This window comes from Argopecten irradians, chromosome 9 (genome assembly GCF_041381155.1).
Source record: "Argopecten irradians isolate NY chromosome 9, Ai_NY, whole genome shotgun sequence".
NCBI lineage: Eukaryota > Metazoa > Mollusca > Bivalvia > Pectinida > Pectinidae > Argopecten > Argopecten irradians.
The window spans coordinates 28106325-28127077 of NC_091142.1; the positions used below are offsets into that span (position 1 = coordinate 28106325).

Below are 20753 nucleotides of genomic sequence, written 5' to 3' on the forward strand. Positions count from 1 at the left end.
ATGCACATTGGTAGAGTTACCTGAGCTCATAGACAAAGGCAAAAATCTGGCCTATATTAAAAATAAATATGTACAACGAGTTGCTAGTACAATATGTGAGGAATGGCATTTTATTTTTATCAAATTGCACCATTAAACTTTACAACATTCGGTCGTAACCAAAAATATGTACATGTACTTCCTCCTAGACCATTCTCGTTTATTTTGTACCATGTATCGTCGGAGGAGGAGGCTCACAGTTGATTGCACAACGGTTTTTTTTCCATTTTTGGTGACGGATCACTGAACCTCTCGTCCAAGTTACCGGCCCATTTTATCTGCCAAAGTATGCGTGTCATACTGACTGGATTTGGAAGATCTGGCATCATCAGTGGATTTATATTCTACGGTACCCGTGCTGTTGAACGATATACCGAAATAGATGGCACACACGTTGTTCGTTGACAACCTATTGGTCGCGACCCAAATTGTAACCAATCGGAAAATGTATTTTTCGGTTGAATATTGAATCGAAATGTAATAAAACCATTGAATTAGCAATAATCAGCCTCAGATTATGCCGAAATACCCTTCTATAACATAAAATCATGTTGTTAAAAATAAGGACTTTGTTCCAAATTGACACGTAACAACACTGCACTTAACATGATAACCATGGTTTTCTGGCCATAGCTTTTCTTTTTCTTCGATGATTGCTAAAATGCGATAATTTTTAAATCATACATACAAAAAGACTATTCTGATTTCGAGTCATAATGTTGTCATTGTAACTCCAGGATTTATCTTCGTCGGTCTACAACAGTCACGCAGCTGGTGAAACATTTTCTGAGCTTTCAATTGAAATTTTCTGCTCCCATAGTAGTACACGAAAAAATCCATCGAGTAATTTAGAGTCTCCAGTATTTGACACAGCGGCATGGTTACCAAGAATAGTCGCATTGAAACAACAAATGTCTATTCATAGACATATTTTTGTACCATAAAGATTCACACATAATTGATTCCCATTAATAAATATGTTAATTAGTCCTAATTTGATTGGCCATAGGTCACTGACCGCTGTAAGCCCCATAGTAGATTTATACGTCTTCTGATTGGTCAAGCCCCTGATTTAGCCTTTGTAAGACAAAGGGAGTCCCCACTATAGAGCCCCATCCATACAGCTTCAGACGCCATCTTTGAAAATTGAGAATATTTCTAAAAATGTCAGCATTTACATACTGTTTTAGAAGGTAGAAGAAATTTAAAACATCGTTTTCCTGTTGAACTTTCGTCCATCGGTCGGATTTCATCCATATCTTACAGCGATATTTGGTTTTATTGACAATTATGGACTTGCTATGCCTTCTACGCAGTGTTTGTGTAAGGATGTGCTGATTTGGTGATCCTATGGCCGTTGGAAGTCTACCCCTCTTTTATACACTTTTGACGAAGTCATCTGTCTACGTTTTGCCTACATCCACATGACAGCTTGATTGAAACCCACGTGTATTTGTTTTGAAACAAAGGTCAAGGTAAGCGAAACGCTACGTCATATAATATAGACCAAGATGGCGCAGTCCTGTGAGCGACGTGTTCTGTTGTGGGGTCATAGTTTTATCCGCAGATTAGGCCAGTATGTTTCAGACGAACCCTCTAGAGGTAATTTTGGTCTACAGTCAGATTGTGTGTCGTTTTTAGGATATCCTGGTGGTACTATCGATCGCCTTTTAAGTCATTTGAGGTCCGATATTTTCTCTCGTCGCCCATGCGTAGTTTGTTTACAAATCGGTGGGAATGACCTCAGTTCCCCCATTATGACACCGTCGATCCTGTTATCTAAATTCAAAACCTTGATTGATCGTCTATTGAATACTGACTTTGTACAGTTTGTGGTTATTTGTGAACTTTTCCCACGTAATCGGACACGGCTAAATAGAGGGGACGTTTCAGTCAGTGTTTACAACGAGCGGGTTGCAGAGATGAATTCCCTTCTGGCGTCAGAGCTCGAGGTTAGGCCTCGTTGCAAGTTTTGGAGACATGGACGCTTGTCAAACTCTGTACGTTACTACGGCAATGATGGTGTGCATTTTGCGAACCAGCATCCCTATTATAAGTCGATTCGGGGCTGCATTTTGTTTAGCTTATCACAGGTGGACTAAATGTCACGAATTATCTCCCATGTCGATTTATAGTCTAGTCTCTTTTAGAGCTCGAGTTACCTCCCTTGTCCCATTGATCAACTTGTATTGTGTTGCCCTAGAAACATTTTGATTTTGATTATTGACAATGGGAATCAATCCCATAAGATTACATGATAGCATATTTATTTTTTGTTGCGTCCAGCTTAGGGGTTACATAGTTGATGTGTTGTGAATATCACTCTGCTTCTGTGCAATTTGCTAATTATTTACATAATTCTAGGATCAATTATATTTGTTGATATATGTATTTTAAAAAAAAAAACAAAAAAAAAAAAAAACAACATTTACACCAGTTCATCGGGAAGCAGTTTGGTATTTATTTCTTTTGCCAGATACTGTGTCTTGTACACAGTAGGTATAAGTCTCTATGTTAACACCCTATTGCTGGTTGGCATTTGAATTGCCTCGCTTGAATTAGTTGAATATTTGAATTACATGAGTTTTGCCATCAGTGATGGCTGTGCTGGCTTTTCTTGTTCAGTAATTATAAGACTGCTTTTCTGTGTAATATATGACTAGCATAATAGTTTTCTGATGATACGTTTATGCATTTTGTAACCATGAATGTTTATAATAATTAATAAATACTGCAGTCTATTTCATTTCATGATTAATGCCAGCTTGTCGCATATTATTTTATATGTGCTCTTATAATTTTATGATTTTTGATATTACACATAAGCTTTTATACAATTAATATATATATATTAAAGCTCAAGATTACATAACTCCTTCAGTGATCAAGTTACACATAGGTATTTCACCTTTTTTCTATTGATGTGTGCTACATATCATATCAGTATTTCTAGTTGTAAAAAAAAAAAAAAAAAAAAAAAACTGTTAACTGTTATATATTTTGCACATTTCTGCCTTTTGACCTTTTTTTTCTTCTTAAGATGCCCCCCAAAAGAAAAGCAGCCCTGGCCAACAAAGCTGTGTCGGCACAAAAAAGATCTAGAGCTACAGCTGTGAAAGGCCCAGTACCAACAACTTCATCAACTGCAGTTCCAGAAAATGATGTTTCATCTAATGCTATTGAACTCCTGCCGACTCAACTGCAGCATCTTGTCAAAGAGGCCTACCAGAAAGGCCTTGAAGAGGGAAGACAGGCTATATCTACACCTGCTTCGAGGGAAACTGTTGACGTTAATTCCCAGGCTTTACCATTATCCTCAACAGTGACAAATGACATTCCTACGACATCCCCATCGGTAACCATCGACTCTATCTCAACTGCAGCTCCGCCTTGTTCTGCCTCCCTGGCAACCCACAATTTCATAGGTGTGTCTAATGTATCAGGTGTTGCTATGGCCTCCACACTACAGGTGACCCCCTCAGAGCCAATGCCTTCCAATTCTTTTTCATCATCTTCTATCCCTTTGGGATCACTGGTAAACGAAAAATTAAAAGAAAAAAATTTGGAATGATGAATTTGTTGACTTATCCACACTAAACAATCAGGACCCTATGAAGTACGAAATGGTTGTTCAGAATGGCTCTGAGGCATCACCTGTGGTATATTGGGCGCCAAAAAACAAAACTAGCTCCCTGACTATAGATCAGTGGACAAATGCATTTCATGTTTTTATTGCTGTGTATACACAAAGGAAGCCAGGTGATTTTTCAGCCCTCCTACAATATCTCTCAGTAGTGAGAAAGCTTCACTCCAAACAGGGTGACTGGCAATTTTACGATAAATCTTTCCGTCTTCTAAAAGCCCATAACAAATCCATGTCTTGGGGAACTATTGAGTGGGAACTATGGCAAGATGCCATTACGCGGCGTCCTAAGACTAGCTCTTCTACAGCTCAGCTCCCTAAGGGCTCATGCTGGAGATTCATCACAGGCAAGCCATGTAATGGCTGTCGATTCCCACATAGATGTCCCAAATGTCAGGGTCCACACCCTCCTTCAAATTGCCCAGGAATGTTTCATCAAAATCACCCTTCCACTCAGGTACGCCCACCGGGCCAACCTCAACAATTTCGACCTTTTCGTCCCCCACACTACCAGTTTCGTTCCCCCAATGCTACCCCTGGCTTCCGTGGATATCGTCACCCCCGTCATTCCTTCTGAGCTTCATGCTTTATTACAAGGCTATGATGTCGAAAAAGTGAATTACTTGGTCGATGGATTTTTGCATGGTTTTCATCTACATTGTCAGATTCAACCCGATGATTTTAAAACCTCATGTAAAAATCTTACATCTTGTTTTGATTATCCTGAGGCTGTCAATGAAAAGATTAGAAAAGAACTAAATTCTGGTAGACTCTCTGGTCCTTTTTCACAACCTCCATTTGAACAGTTTCATATCAGTCCTATTGGAATAGTTGAAAAGAAAACTCCCGGTAAGTTTCGTCTTATACATCATTTAAGTTCTCCGAAAGGCTTCTCTGTCAATGATTCTATCCCTGATGCCGAACGAAAGGTTGAATATTCTTCGATTCAGGATGCAATTTCCTGTATTAAAAAACAAAAAACAAATTCTTTCCTGGCTAAATGTGACATTGAGTCTGCTTTTCGCATTATACCTATTCACCCAGATGACAGACATGTTTTAGGTTTTCATTGGCAGTCTCAGTTTTATTTTGACAAGTGTCTGCCCATGGGCTTATCAGAGAGTTGCAAAATTTTTGAAGAGTTCAGCTCAGCTATTGAATGGGCAATCACTCATAAGCTAGGGGCATCGGGTGTAGTTCATGTTCTAGATGATTTTTTATTCATTGAACCTAATAAATTGAGCTGTGACAGAATTTTGTCAGATTTTCAGAATATGTGTAAGATGATAGGGCTGCCACTTGCTCCTGACAAAACATTTGGACCTGAACAAATTTTACCTTTTCTAGGGATTACTTTAGACACCATAAAGTTTGAGGCCAGGTTACCTCCTGACAAAGTTTCGCATTGTAAAGAGCTTACTCAAATTTTTAAAACACGTAAAAAAGTAACTTTGAAAGAACTCCAGTCCCTCGTAGGCACATTACAATTTGCTACTTCCGTCGTTTGCCCAGGTCGCCCTTTTTTAAGGCGTTTAATAGATTTAACCATCGGGGTCCAAAAACCATTCTTTAAAATAAGGCTCACGAATGAAAGTAGGGCAGACCTACAAACTTGGTACACTTTTCTTACTTCTTTTAACGGCAAAAGCTTTTTTCTAGATGAAAAATGGGTGTACAGTGATAGTCTACACTTTTTTACAGATGCCTGTACTACTATAGGTTATGGAGCCATTTTTGGAGATCAATGGTTTTCGGGGGAATGGTTACCGTCAGTCAAGCAGCTCGGTTTACCTATATCAGTATTGGAATTTTATCCAATAGTGGTAGCTGTAGTTACTTGGGGAGATCTTTTACAGAATAAGTGTGTAAGCTTTTTCACTGATAACCAAGCTTTGGTTCCGGTTATCAATAAGCAAACGGCAAAGAATAAGATGTTGATGCGATTGTTACGCATTCTTGTTCTATTTTGTCTGAAACACAACATTTTATTTAAAGCTTTTCACGTCCCAGGCTGTCAAAATGATAAAGCCGATGCCTTATCTCGTTTACAGGTAGACAAGTTCAAAACCTTACATCCAACTGCCTCCATAGCTCCTACAGTGGTTCCAGAAACGATGGCACAGGATCTATTCCTGCGACCTTAACATCACTTTTGGCGGCTTCATTAGCACCGTCAACACACAGAATGTATTCCAGGATTTGGCAGCTTCTATGTGACTTTTCAATAAACACTTTGAATTCACCTTTGCCTATCCCGGTTCCAGTGTCAATCATTGCACTCTATGTCGCTCATGCGCATAACTTGAAATTAGCAGCTTCAACAATTACTTCCCATATGTCTGCTATAGCTTTTATTCATCACATGCTTGGTTATCAAGATCCAACAAAGGCATTTGTTGTCCAAAAGGCAATTCTAGGTTCAGCTCATTTGTCCCCATCTTTCGATGTACGTCTCCCTATCACAGAACATATTTTAGGTCAGATGATTCATGCCTTACAAGCTACTGTTGGCTTTTCACCAGACCAAGTTTTGTATATAAGGCTGTTTTTACTACAGCTTTTTATGGCCTTGCCCGTATCGGTGAACTTTTGACCAACCTCACATCTCAGCATTCACATATTTTGCAAATAGGGGATATCGCTTTTGACAAACAAGCACCACAGATGCGCCTACTTGTCTGCTTTCGTCATTTTAAGCATAACCAAGGTGGTAAACCACATACAGTCCCTATAGCAAGTTGTGAAAATAAAGCATTATGCCCAGTCAATGCTATGTTGGACTACCTGAAGGTGAGAGGTCCCCAACCGGGTGCTTTATTCATTACTTCTCTCGGCGCACCTTTACCAAGAAAATGCTTTGAGAATATAACAAAAAGATGTTTGAATGTATGTGGACTTGACAGTTCTCGATACAAAGGCCATAGTTTTAGGATAGGGGGAGCAACTCTGGCGGCGAACAGAGGCATGTCAGATTTACAAATTAGGATGTTAGGCAGATGGCACTCAGATGCCTTCAGAAAGTACATTAGGACATCAGCCTTATCTAGTTAATATGCTGTTTATTCTGATTATGCTGTCTGTAAACATGTACCTCTCTGTTTTGAAGCGGGGGTCTCTTAATGGAGAGGTTCGTGTACTGTTATAGTATTCACAATGAGTAGTGCCTTATATATGTATTGTTTGAACAAATTTGTTTACTTTTTCACATTAAGAGATGACTAACTGCAGGTTTTGGTTAAGTTGTCCTGTTCATGTGTCTCTCTGTTTTGAAGCGGGGGTCTCTTAACAGAGGGTTGCATATATACAGGAGTTTTTATTTTTTTCATGAATTTTGTGTACATAGTAATAAGATAATTGTATGTTTCTTTTAATTCAATTGATATAGATATTAGTTTCAACTTTATCTATATATAAAATGAATTATATGGGTTGCCAGGGATATCCATGTTTAAGGAGAAGGAATGATATTCTGGAAAAAGGACTATTAATTGTGACCATAGACTTGCATTGCTTTCACATGGATTTCTACATATTCCACAATAGGGATATCCCTGCATGGAACTGACTGTGTTTTTTCTCTCGTTTATCTCATCAGAACTAGAGAAATGAGATTTCGCGACTTTGACTTGTGACTATATACTTGTCTCTTGACCTCATGATCAGGATCCAGCATCTATTGGCCCGGTGATACATAACAGAGACATATCAGTGTAATCACTATTAGGTGTCATTATCTATATGTACTTCATTCCAGTAAATGGACTACATTTAGTTTCTTGATATAGACTTTCAGGTCCTTTTCTGCATTTGATATGACAGTCAAGATTCTTTTATCAAAGCGGTTTGCTTTATATAGTAAATACATTTTCCCAGATTTATTTGAATAACAGACATTTTAATAAGTATTGATTGTTGTTCCTTTGTGTTTCTTTCTTTTTCCATTTTATTGATTTTTTTTTTATGTTATATGCTAGTAAGGATGTGGTCCATACCTCTCGGGTGGCGCCTGGCCTTATGCTTATAAGGCCAGTTTGGCGTTATTTTCGCTCACCTTCGCTAAAATTTTTCAAGAAATTTAAAATCATATTTCCTTATAATATAAATCTAATAAAATAAACGGCTTCCCCTCTTTATCAGGGGTATGCCAAGATTTAAGAGCCATCCTATTGTTAAGTCTTTATTTCATGAAAATTTTGAGCAAACAAAGCTCGAGGTATGGACCAAGAAGCCTTACTGATTTGAATGTAAACATGCATGTAACTTTAATCTTTAGCAGGACAAAAAACAAATGTCTATTCATAGACATATTTTTGTACCATAAAGATTCACACATAATTGATTCCCATTAATAAATATGTTAATTAGTCCTAATTTGATTGGCCATAGGTCACTGACCGCTGTAAGCCCCATAGTAGATTTATACGTCTTCTGATTGGTCAAGCCCCTGATTTAGCCTTTGTAAGACAAAGGGAGTCCCCACTATAGAGCCCCATCCATACAGCTTCAGACGCCATCTTTGAAAATTGAGAATATTTCTAAAAATGTCAGCATTTACATACTGTTTTAGAAGGTAGAAGAAATTTAAAACATCCCTCCAACCAACCCCGTCCTTCCAACCTTTATGTGTGAATTTATGGTTGTTTTTATTCTTATTACTATATCTTTGTATCATGTATATTGTAATCCCCATCCTTTGTTTTCGTTTAAGAATATATGTTTGTTGTGTTATTTTCGCTCACCTTCGCTAAAATTTTTCAAGAAATTTAAAATCATATTTCCTTATAATATAAATCTAATAAAATAAACGGCTTCCCCTCTTTATCAGGGGTATGCCAAGATTTAAGAGCCATCCTATTGTTAAGTCTTTATTTCATGAAAATTTTGAGCAAACAAAGCTCGAGGTATGGACCAAGAAGCCTTACTGATTTGAATGTAAACATGCATGTAACTTTAATCTTTAGCAGGACAAAAAGGTATGTACTTGCCTGCTAAGAGGTAATACACTACAGCCAAGGGACTATTACACACGATGAATATTACTGTTATAGTCATCACGAGTTTTGTTGCGCGTAATTCCTTCATCTGTAATGGTGTCGGAGTATTGTTGGTGCGTTTATATCTATATAGCGATATAACATCACACTGGCGAAGCGAACATTAAAGCTGAGATTCCGGTTACTGGAATACCCAAATGAAATGCAGATACTCCCGCTGTTAAAACTGCAAACACGTCTGGATCAAGCAAAGTGTGTCTTTTCATTTTCAAATATGTTACGGTATCGTTTGAAGGAACAAAGACAAGCGGCATGCTAAATAGAACAGTAGAAAGAATGACGGGTCCAATTATGATAACGAGTGTTATACTCACAATACCGAAACGCCGGGTGCAAATACTCCTTGTCTTGTGCGGAAATGGCACACAGAGGACTCGTTCAGTCGCAGCCAACAGTAGCGTAGTGTTGGACCAAAACCATGGTATAAGCACAAAGTACCTCACGACAGTTAGTTCCGTGTTTTCCTTCCACTCGTCGATATAACACAGCTTGAGAAACATTGTAACGGATGGGACGTTCATAATAAGAATTACTGCATTGAACGCTGATAGTCCCGTGAGCAACAATGCCGACGATGTTATGCTCTTCTTGATTTTTTCCATGGAAACGTGCAGACACCATATTTCCTGGAACACCAATGATTGTTCCCAGTAAGACGGGTACAAACAGGAGACCGTCATAGGAAAATCCAGTATTATCAGACTTCAAATACAGCGACGAGTTGATGGTGTCGTTGGTCATTTGTGGTGAATATTATCCAATCGGTTTCAATAATATCCGTCGCTGCCGTTTGTTGCTGTTTCTTATAGACTGAAGAGTTCTGAATTATGATTTATTCTCTCGTGTACTCAAGTTTTTTTCTCTAAAATATAATAATCAGAGCAAATGAATGATGCCTAATGAAGTAACAGCCCTCCAAAAGTCTTGTGACATTGAACCATGACTGCAAACGATTGCTGGGCTCTCCATAACGCAAGTATGGTAACCAACGGCAACGGCCACCTACCTGTGTAAAGTTTTACGTCATTAGTTCATATTAATGTTGATTAACATAACACCTTAAATATTAGTGAGAATCCATTAATGTCTCATACTTTTCAATGTTGGTAATGGTGTAAAGTAAGTAACTTTTGTAAATGAAGAAAAATACTAAATCGTCCTCTCCTGTTTTTGACAGTACAAAAATACCATTTGTCGGCGGTGGAGCATCTTTAAATATTAGTAAGAATCTATTTTTGTAAGGTGAAATCAGTACGTATACATTATTGTAAGGTGAAATCAGTAAGTATCCGTTATTGTAAGGAGAAATCAGTAAGTATCCATTATTGTAAGGTGAAATCAATAAGTACCCATTATTGTAAGGTGAAATCAGTAAATGTGAAATCAGTAAATATCCATTATTGTAAGGTGAAATCAGTAAGTATCCATTTTGTAAGGTGAAATCAGTAAGTATCCGTTATTGTAAGGTGAAATCAGTAAGTATCCATTAATGTAAGGAGAAATCAGTAAATGTGAAATCAGTAAATATCCATTATTGTAAGGTGAAATCAGTAAGTATCCATTATTGTAAGGTGAAATCAGTAAGTATCCATTATTGTAAGGTGAAATCAGTAAGTATCCATTATTGTAAGGTGAAATCAGTAAGTATCCATTATTGTAAGGTGAAATCAGTAAGTATCCTTTACGGTAAGGTGAAATCAGTACGTATCTGTTATTGTAAGGTGAAATCAGTAACTATCCATTATTGTAAGGTGAAATCAGTACGTATCCATTATTGTAAGTTGAAATCAGTAATTATATATTAGTATCCATTATTGTAAGGTGAAATTAATATTTTCATTTGCTCGGGACTAAAACTATATATACAAAATAAAAAGGGAATTAATGAGATTATAATTCTCCTAAAATTCCCGTTGGTGTAGTGATGATATGTTTAACATGTATTATGACGTCGTTCTGAACGACGTCATGACGTAATGATGCAATTGCGCATTTTTTGTGCGTACTTGCATGTTACCTGAATGGAAAACCCCAATTGTTCTATATTATTTGCAACAGTATTTGTAGTTATGATTTTAAAATGTTGAATATCCTAAAGATGGGTCATATTCATTAAAATGTCTGATGTGTACAGATGATTTTATGTTTATTTCCATGGACTTATGTTTTATTGCAAATGACGTCGGGGATTCTTCTGACGTCGGAGGTACTTATGACGATACAAGAAGAAGCTCCACTGACGGAGGCAGCGGGACCTTGATTTGGCAATAGCGATAACAGTGTATATTACAGGTTGGTTAAAAATAACAGAAAACGGAAATATAAGCATTAAATTGCCTTCTTGGGGGATTTATGGTCCTATAATTCTCCCAGGATTGTAGACAAATTGAATAACGCGCTTAATTGTAAGGTGAAATAAGAAAGTTTCCATTATGTAAGGTGAAATCAGTAAGTATCCATTATTGTAAGGCGAAATCAGCATTATATCGCATGGCTGAAAATTGATAAATCAGTAACCGACTTGCCGTATACCTGAATATTTTCATGGGGATGATATTTTCGAGCATTCGTGCGACTAAGGGTACTAGAGAGCGCAGCGAACTCTTGTGATAGAGGTGTCTCACTAACGTTATTCTATGTAAATCATCCAATATATGTAGAGTTGGAAAACTTTCTCACAAACCGGAAACAGGAAGTCAACACAAGATCCAGCATCGCGCAAGACAGTATCCAAAGTCACACTCTCGCTAGACTGGTTCCCGCCTCAGTTACCTCCCTTGCGTACGCTTCACTGAGGACAGGTAGCGAGTAGCCATCTTGAGTGAGAATTCCAACTCCAGAGTAGTGCGCATCATTTCTGCGCATGATATGTCATCATGGAGACTGCTACTTCCGTTAAGAGAAAATAACGTCATTAATAGACTGGTTCCCGCCTCAGTTACCTCCCTTGCGTACGCTTCACTGAGATCCGTCGCTTCGTGCGTAAAGGGGTTTCCCACGTCTAAAAAAAGTGAAGCCCGTGAACCGGATATGTAGATTGACCAATCAGAAAAATCATCATGGTTACCCGCTACCGGTCCCTAGTAAGCGTAGCGCAGCCTGGCGGAGAGCAGAGAACTAAGGGAAGGGAACCAGTCTACGTCATTGACGTCGTTCCTATGACCACACTAAACTCTGTTAGCACGAAATGATTTCAAAACTTAAGATCTTATTTAATTTTGTTTATATATCGTTCAAATAAATTATTTATTCTTTACGTTAAGATCCGTCGCTTCGTGCGTAAAGGGGTTTCCCACGTCTAAAAAAAGTGATACCAGTGAACCGGATATGTAGATTGACCAATCAAAAAAATCATCATGGTTACCCGCTACCGGTCCCTAGTGAGCGGAGCGCAGCCTGGCGGAGAGTAGAGAACTAAGGGAAGGGAACCAGTCTACACTCTCGCGTGATTACAAAATCACACTCTCGTGTGATTACAAACAAGTAACGCTTCGAAAAATTCAAAATGAAAACATTAGTGAAATATAAACCTTCCAATTTATTCTTACCTGTATCTAACAATTACATTTTTTTCTGAGTCTTAACTTAAAAGCCGTTTTACGTGAGCAGTTGCTTCGGAATTTTTCCGCCTGGCAACGGAGAATGACGTTGAGATATAATTTGTAGCCGCAGTCACGTATTTTTGCAGAAAGTGAAAGTAGAAGTAATCTTTGTTCAATATTGTTTTTCTTGTTATAAACTCAATGCCAGTAATTCAGCAAAGCTATTATTCCAATAATTAATAATTCTATAAATGGTTTCTAGCAGTACAGTTATTCAGCGCACCCAATAAGCTATAAAAACAAAACACATGTCAACATCGATAAGACTGATGGGTCAGGGGAGAGTACTCTTTCGCCGTTGGAAATCCTTTATTTAGATCTACCTGGCAAAAACGAAAGAATGGACTAACTGCTGCGCTCTCAGATAGGCTTTGCCTAAAATTATATTACGTTTTCAAAACGGAAGTTAAAAGTTTCATAAAAACAATAGTAAAATATGGGAAATTATAAGGGCACAGCCCTTCTTGCCCGAAGACCACGAAGTGCGTAGCACTTCTAGCACATAATCTTCAAAATTCAATCCTACACACTGACAGCTTCAGTTTGCGGCCGCCATTTTTTTATCCACTGTAAAAAATCTCATCAGCGTGAATGCGATGCTTGAAGACAGCTCATTATATAATCAAGCGATTCAAACGCTTTTAAGATCCGACGAACGTAATCTTCATCTGGCAGAAGCTCCGTGCTGTTGCTCTTTTTGCAAGCGTTCAAGTGATAAACTACCGTTCAATATAATCACCTGATCAAAAACGGCATATCTGTTACGGAAATAAAAGTTTCTGTCTTCTCCAAAAACCAAAAAATAAACCAAAAATTCTGCTCCGTTATTTCCATAAATTGAACTTTTTAACATTGCATAATTTATGCTTACTGAAACATACGACGGCGCCCTTTACGGCCTTGCCTTCAGTCATATTACATATACAATGCTAGTAGAGAGGCGAAACTCGCGAAAATTAGGAAATGTTTTTAAAAAAAATACGTTTTTTAACTAAAAAGATAATAGGTATACATTTTGATTTTGAAAGAAGACTCGAATTGGTCCGTCTAAAACAGAAAAGAAAAACAATCCATGTAAATCAAAAACACTACAGCATCCTCGATACTCCATGAGTTACTATCACTGACGTTGTATCCACCCCTGGACTGTCTCATAGTAAAAGTGGGGGCAACAGATGACACAGGTAATTTGACCCTTTCATGCACATCAAAGGAATTGTATAATGGTACATTGTGGTTGACTGTGTCGCTTTGAAGTTGGTCGTAGCTTTGATGATCTTCAAAGAAAATCTATGTTGGTCTGTGATTGGTCAGTGTTTTTCTCCTGAACTGCCTCCAGTTCTACTATGAAATAATCCAGGGTGGATATAACATCGGTAAAAGTAACCCCTGGAGCATCGATGATGCACTACAGGTACATATACCATATACAAATCGAACGCAATCAGCTAGAATTAATTTCTTTTCATTATTTCTGTTAATTAAATTTTCAGTATGAATTTGGTGTTTAATGTTCGACGTTTGTCGTACCCTAAATACGTCGTTACACGGTCTTCGTAATATTTCACGAGTCTCAGTTAAAGTAATCATGTCAGTTAACTTAATCAACAACGAGCTTTACCTAATCAAGTTATTATTAGCAGCCAGGGAGGTAACTTTGTTAGCCAACAGTATCTCACCAGTGTCTCACCAGTCCAACATCAATAGAAAGCATATTTGGCTTGATAGGATGTATGGTGATATTTACATATATTGTTAAAATAAATTACGACGTGTGTTTGCATATATTTAGAAGAGTTAATGGTACTTCCTACACCTCAGCATATATTTATAATGTCTATGAGGTTATACACTGTTTGGATACGAAGTTGTCCTAGTCTAGGTAGATGGTAGAAATTTCCTGACGTTGGTTCTTCCAGTGTTAATTTAGTCTATGTTTCAAAATTTTTATATTCCCAGAGTTGACCACATGCTCCGGGAGGGCATTCCATAATTCTGTTGCTGAATACATGTTTGGTTATATTTAGACGGAATGGATTTTTGAACAGTTTTTCCCATGTTCTCTGGTTCTTGTAGGAGCCATTGGGATACATATTGTGTCACTGCTGACAAAGTCTATTTTATTGATGATTTTGTAGGTCACAACCATACCTGTCCTTAATCTGTGAGAGTATCGCACTGAATACCATTGGCTAGCGAAGTTGCCAGGGAGTTGGCACCTTGTGGTCAGTCTGTTTGTTTTTAGATTCAGGTTATTCTCACCTTTGTTACTAGTAAACAGACTATGATATAGACATGTACGTGCATCATCGATACCCCAGGGGTTACTATCTCTTACGTCATATCCAGGAGAAGAAAAGTTTACCAATCATAAGACTTCCATTGGAGATTTACAGAGATAGCGACGCTCAACTTCAAAGCCACACGTCAATAATTAACCATATAGTGTACCGCTTTTCCATTCTTTAGACGTATATCAAAGGTTTAAACTACTACCCGTATCATCTATCATCGTACACAGAACCTTCAGATTTGACATGCCATGGTCCCAGGGGTAGATAGTCGTGGTAACAAAAGCTCGTCAAGGGACACCTCGCAACGCTATCGTCATTTCTACACCATGTTCGTTACATCAAAAGTGAAATATATAAATCGTCGCAGAAATATGTAAATATTGGCACAAAAGCAGCGACTTTTTTTTCTCGTGTCGCTGCGTTTTCTCGTCTGCTTTTTACACTTCCTCGATACTCCAGGGGTTACTATCACTGTCGTTATATTCATCCTTTGAATCGTCCTCGATCCTCGATACTCAATGGGTTGCTATTACTTATGTGATATCCACCCCTGGACTATCTCATAGTAAATCTGGAGACATGAGAACAGAAAGGTAAATTAGTCATTTGATGTAATTCCTTTGGTGTAATTAAAGAATTTTATAACGGTACACGCATCCTCGATACTCCAGGGGTTCCGATCACCCCCCCTCCTTGTTCCCCTGAGCTGCCTTCAATTTTACTATGAGATAGTCCAAGGGTGTTGAGATTGTAAGTGATCGGAACCCCTGGAGTATCGAGGATGCGGTACGCTGTGCACTGTGATAGACTGTGTGGCTTTGAAGTTGGGCGTCTCTCGCTCTCTCTATCTCTCTCTCTCTCTGAGTCTTCAAAGGAAGTTTTTTCCTCTTGAACTGCCTTCATTTTTACTATGAGATACGGTCCAGGGGTGGATATAACGACAGTAATATTTGGCAAGCCAATTTAATATTTATTGAAGGAGCAAAGTCTATCCCGTATTTAATCGAATTATATAAGATGTCTTATATATATGAGATATCTCATATCTATATCAGATGTCTTATATACTATATGAAATATCTTATATGTTATATAAGATATTTTATATACTATATACGATATCTTATATCTATATCAGATATCTTATATCTATATAAGATATCCTATATAGTATATATACGATGGCTTGTCGTAGTAATAGTAACCCCTGGAGAATCGAGGATGGTTTATACAGAATTGCCGAGGTTGCAAACTTTGTTCGGCAGGGGAAGAGACTTTTTGCCTTCGGGGCGAAGACAACAAGAAAGGAAAGAGGAGTGCAGCGGAACTGAGCTATAGGTTGTTCAGCTGTGATCAGTGTAGCTCATTGGCAGACCATTCGACTAATGTTTGGAGGTGTCGAGTTCGAACAGGATCTGGCTGCTACATTATCTCCTGCGCCCTTGTTACAACTAAAATTTGTATGGTGATGCCATTATAGTTTTTTTCACGATATACAGTCCCTGGTACATTCGCCTTTAAAGCGATACTGTAGTAAAACAGTCTTGTGAATGGCTTACCCAGACTATTATATTGCCCTGACGTGTCTCCACTTCATTTGTTTGGTTGTCACGTAGTGACGGGGTTGTCGTAACCAGAGACATTCAATGAGTATTTATATGGTAATGAATGCCATTATGTGCACTGCATTGTACTACTGACTTCCTGGTTCAAAGTTCGCCGCATGTATTGAAAGCTTCGCTTCGCTCTGTAATAATTTGACCAAAACTACATGTAAGTCACGTAAAATACATTATGGTAAATACCAGCGTACTACTCTTTCATTTCTGTGTTGGTCCATGCAATTACAATTAAAAATTTACTGTAGAGCACATCTGTATGTGTACTCAAACTTTAATTGTACGTGTAATCAGTGTAACAGCAGACACACACATCAGCTGTTTCAAACGATTATTACACGGGCAATTAAGGTTTGATTTTAACGAGTTTCAGAGCTATGTATAGTAATTTATAAAATTGTAAAAAAAAAATACCAATGAGATGGGACACGACTCGAGCAGGTCATTTAGCCATCGTGGCCAAAACTACCAAATGCATGAAACCATTATATCCATTACAAATAATGACATGAAAGGAATTTAAGAATGTGGATACATTTTATGTATACATATCGGATTCTGTCTTCGATAGTAATGGATCTATATATCTTATTGGTTTAAAATCTGATTATGTAATTATGTTTGATTCTAACACAATTCCCCAAGTTCCAATCCGATAAAAAGAACTTTTTAGCAAAATCATTATTAAAAAATGTTGTGAATAGATTCGTTATAACAACATATTGGAGTATTTTATTGAATAAATTCATTTCATATATAATGTCAAAATAAAGCTGACAAGCACGATGAAACATTAGATAGAAGTCCTAATCAATTTTTATTTCAATTTTACTTGAAACGAGCATTTTCATTTGCTTAAAAAATTATATTTATCCATTCATAAAGAAAAAATAGCGTGGTCGTTTGTAACGTCGCTACTGATTGGCTGAGATAACGGCGTAATATTTCATAGAATAAATCCCAAAATGAATTAGGAATTTGGTAGAAAATATCTTCAATAGATTTGTTATGTTATGGATATGTATATAACACAACAAATCTGAGTATACTCTCATCATAACCCGCTATGTCTATTTAGAGTACACTCAATGTTTTGTGTTACATATACAGTATATATTCAAGTTAATCTTAAAGGGACAATTCAGTCTAAGAGAACATTGAACATTAAAATTTGTACATATATCGGAAAAAAACACCCAGTTCTAATGGAAATTAGATCAGTCGGTTTTACTGTGATATGCCAGAGAAGCCCATGGTGGTGAAATGCGTGTGAAATGTTCAAACTCGCTCGCTGTCCGCCATTACACATTGTGGTCAAACATCATGTATGCCGAACCCTGTCCCTTGCTCGTAGAGTAATGCAAATTTTAACAATGACGTGGAATTTGTCAATATTTTATGTTACATTTTTCATAAGAAATGTAAAACAATACATTTATGTCATATTTTGTTTTTTGGTTATGTTAAAGAATTAGCCTGAGTGAATTGTCCCTTTAAATAGATAATGCCAATTTGATATTTATATTGTTTCTTTTTGAAATAATGCATTTTGGCATTAAAAGTAAACTGACATAGTTATATAGGCCTAGATTATTATTAAAATTCAATTTGGTCTTAAACAGTGCATGAGTGCATACCACGTAAAATCATAAGTCTACTGTCGGTTATCAGATTGCGTTCCGCTTTTTTCGTATCCATAATTTTATACCAACCTAACTCAAGCTTTATGTCCAAGATTTACCGACAACTGATTCGATTTAATAAAACGTCTCAATAAGAAATTAAGCTACTGGTAGACATTTTGGTTCAAATTTAATTGATTTAAATTATAATCGTAATTGAACAAATACTGTTAGCGATTACATTATCATTTGTTATTTTGGCGCATTGATTTGGTTCATTTGCATATTGGACAGGAAGTTGTGCACAGGCGGTACTTTCTGCATGAGGTTCACGAGTACGTCTCGTACGCGATTATTTTATCATTTTGGCGTCTGCAGTTGAAATTTGAATGTAGGAAGCCATTCATCAGCGCAAATAATGGAAGTGACGACCGTGTACATCGGTACGGCGGCTAAAACATAGCCTGCATCAAAATTGTCGGCAAAGTTGCATTCAAGATTATTCCTTATCACTTTCAACATGGCTCAAAATTACAGCAACTTGAGCCGGGCTCAGTTGAGCTTCGATTACCTTCATACAAACTCGTAAGTATACCAAACCAACAAATGGTACCGAAAATTATGTTTACTAGTTAAATTCGTGATTCTGTTGACGGATATATACGCATACATGCTTACATGTGAACGAGCAACGGATGTTCTTTCCAAGCTTCTATTCTGTGTCTGGATATTAGATAACTGGCATTCCCAACTACAGCAGCAGGGATGTGTGAAGAATAAACACAAAAGGTGCATTGAAATCGGAACTCTTTATTAACCCGTATTAATCCATAAATAATACGATGCAGTGTTAATCTCTCGGTGTGATTTACAAATATGTGTGGAAATGTCACGCTTTTTAAATACTAGCTGAGTTATGTCATGGTGACCTCATGATTGGGTCATAGTAATTTGACTCTAATCTCATTGTAATATGTTACTATCTAAATTATACATATACATGTCATTATATTCTCATAACATAACATGAAATGTGAGCAACGCTATTAAAATGCAATTATTGTTAGCAATGTCAGGTTTAGAATAGAAATGTACCCTTTGTTTATTAGTTTTTATAGTCTTTTTACTTACAAAGACAAAGTTGTTGTTTTGTATGTCTGCATATAGCTGCATTTGTTTGATTAATGATATATTATATTGGCATTAAACATTAACCGTTGGCTATGAAGAGATAATGAAAAAGTGCATATACTCCGTATATGCTTATACCGTAATCATATGCACATGACCATATATACACTCTATGTACAATCTGATCAGGATGCATATAAAAAACGTGGAGCTTGCCATTCACCTATCAGCATCCTCAATAACTCCAGGTGTTATTTTCTCGTTATATTGACCCCTGGACAACCGCGTAGTAATGTTATCGACTGTGTACAGTGTATGTGAGCAGGTAGTTTAGTCATTTAATGTAAATCAAAAGAATTGAATAATGTACACTGTAGTTGAATATGTGCCTTTGAAGTTGGGATTTGCTCTCTCCGTATTGTTCAAAGGAGATGTCTGCAGGCTTGTGATTGGTCAGTTTTTGTCTCATGAACTGCCTTCAGTAATTACTACTGAGATGTTCCAGAGGTGGATATGTGTTAGTAACCCCTGGAGTATTGAGGATGATCAATCAGAAGCCTGATGAGGGTCCATTCAGTTAGGTCAGCAGTTATTGTTCTTTTTTATTCTTTTGATGTATAGATTAAGAATGTACATCAAAGGACAAAATTTCATGCTTTATCTGTTGTCAAACAATTCAACAGAACCTTCAGTGATATATAATAACCCCTGAAATATCAAGGGTGGTATCTGGTCCAAGGGTAGATATGACCAATTAACAACAGTGATAGTAACCCCTGGATTATTGAGGATGACCATGCATGTGACTATATGATATATGAGCTTAAAAAGAAATGTTTCGTGAATCATTGCAACAACAGGGTATTTTATACCACTTGTAGAAATGATCCAGATGAATTAATTTGATTGCAATGAAATGAAATTGTCTTGTTATTGAAATAATTGTATATTATAAGACTCTTTCATATGTGGATATGAAGGATAGGGATATTCTACCCGAGGGTCACAAAATGTAGTAAAACCCGAGGCTTGCCGAGGGTTTTGCAACATTTTGTGATCCCGAGGGTAGAATATCCCTATCCTTCATATCCACTTTTGAAAGAGTATTTTTCTTTCATACCACGACGTTTTACTGCAATTTTACAACTATAATATCCCGCCATTTTGAAATAAATTCGAAGAAATCCACGACTGGAAGTCAATTTCCATACATGAAAAATTACATGATATTTTCAACACAAATTCCGTTGCTTGCATCTTTTATAGTAAAACCAGTCAATTTTGTGAAAAAAATGTTAAAATTTTACCGAGGAAATAGAGATTTTGTTGACGCCGTGACGTCACGAGGCTTTATCGCATGGGTAGCCATGCAATACAGCCTCAGGCGACATGAGTGTATTGCCCTAGACCAGCCAGTATTACACGTGTAGGTATGAAAGAAATATATATACTGTCTCTAGCTATATGATGTATCAACTGTTAGATTGAATTATTGGAAATGTTACAATTCAACATTGTCAAAGTCAATCAAATTCAAATGATATACACTTTATACTTATCAACATTTAGCAGTCAACTTATCAACATTTAGCACTCAAAAGAATATCTTTTGTACTTGCTGTATTATAGTTTCAGATATATGTGTACGTGTATATCTTTTGAAACCATGTTTGAAATATCTATTATCATTTTAATCATTTACATTTGTCAAATTAAACCTATTTTAAAAATCGACGTCAGACAGATCTA

At 37.0% G+C, this 20753-nt stretch overlaps 1 protein-coding gene and 1 pseudogene across 2 annotated transcripts in view; both read left to right on the forward strand.

Annotated features, from left to right (window-relative positions):
• Positions 1-949: 949 nt before the first annotated feature.
• LOC138331953 (uncharacterized) lies at positions 950-4406 on the forward strand (annotated as a pseudogene).
• Positions 4407-18149: 13743 nt separating this feature from the next.
• LOC138331954 (ATPase MORC2-like) overlaps positions 18150-20753 on the forward strand; it is a 67097-nt gene continuing 64493 nt past the window's right edge. For both annotated transcript variants that reach the window (XM_069279850.1, XM_069279849.1), the window contains exon 1: positions 18150-18458. In XM_069279850.1, coding sequence (XP_069135951.1) covers positions 18394-18458 — 65 coding nt within the window. In that variant the 5' untranslated portion in view covers positions 18150-18393. The remainder of the gene's footprint in view (positions 18459-20753) is intronic.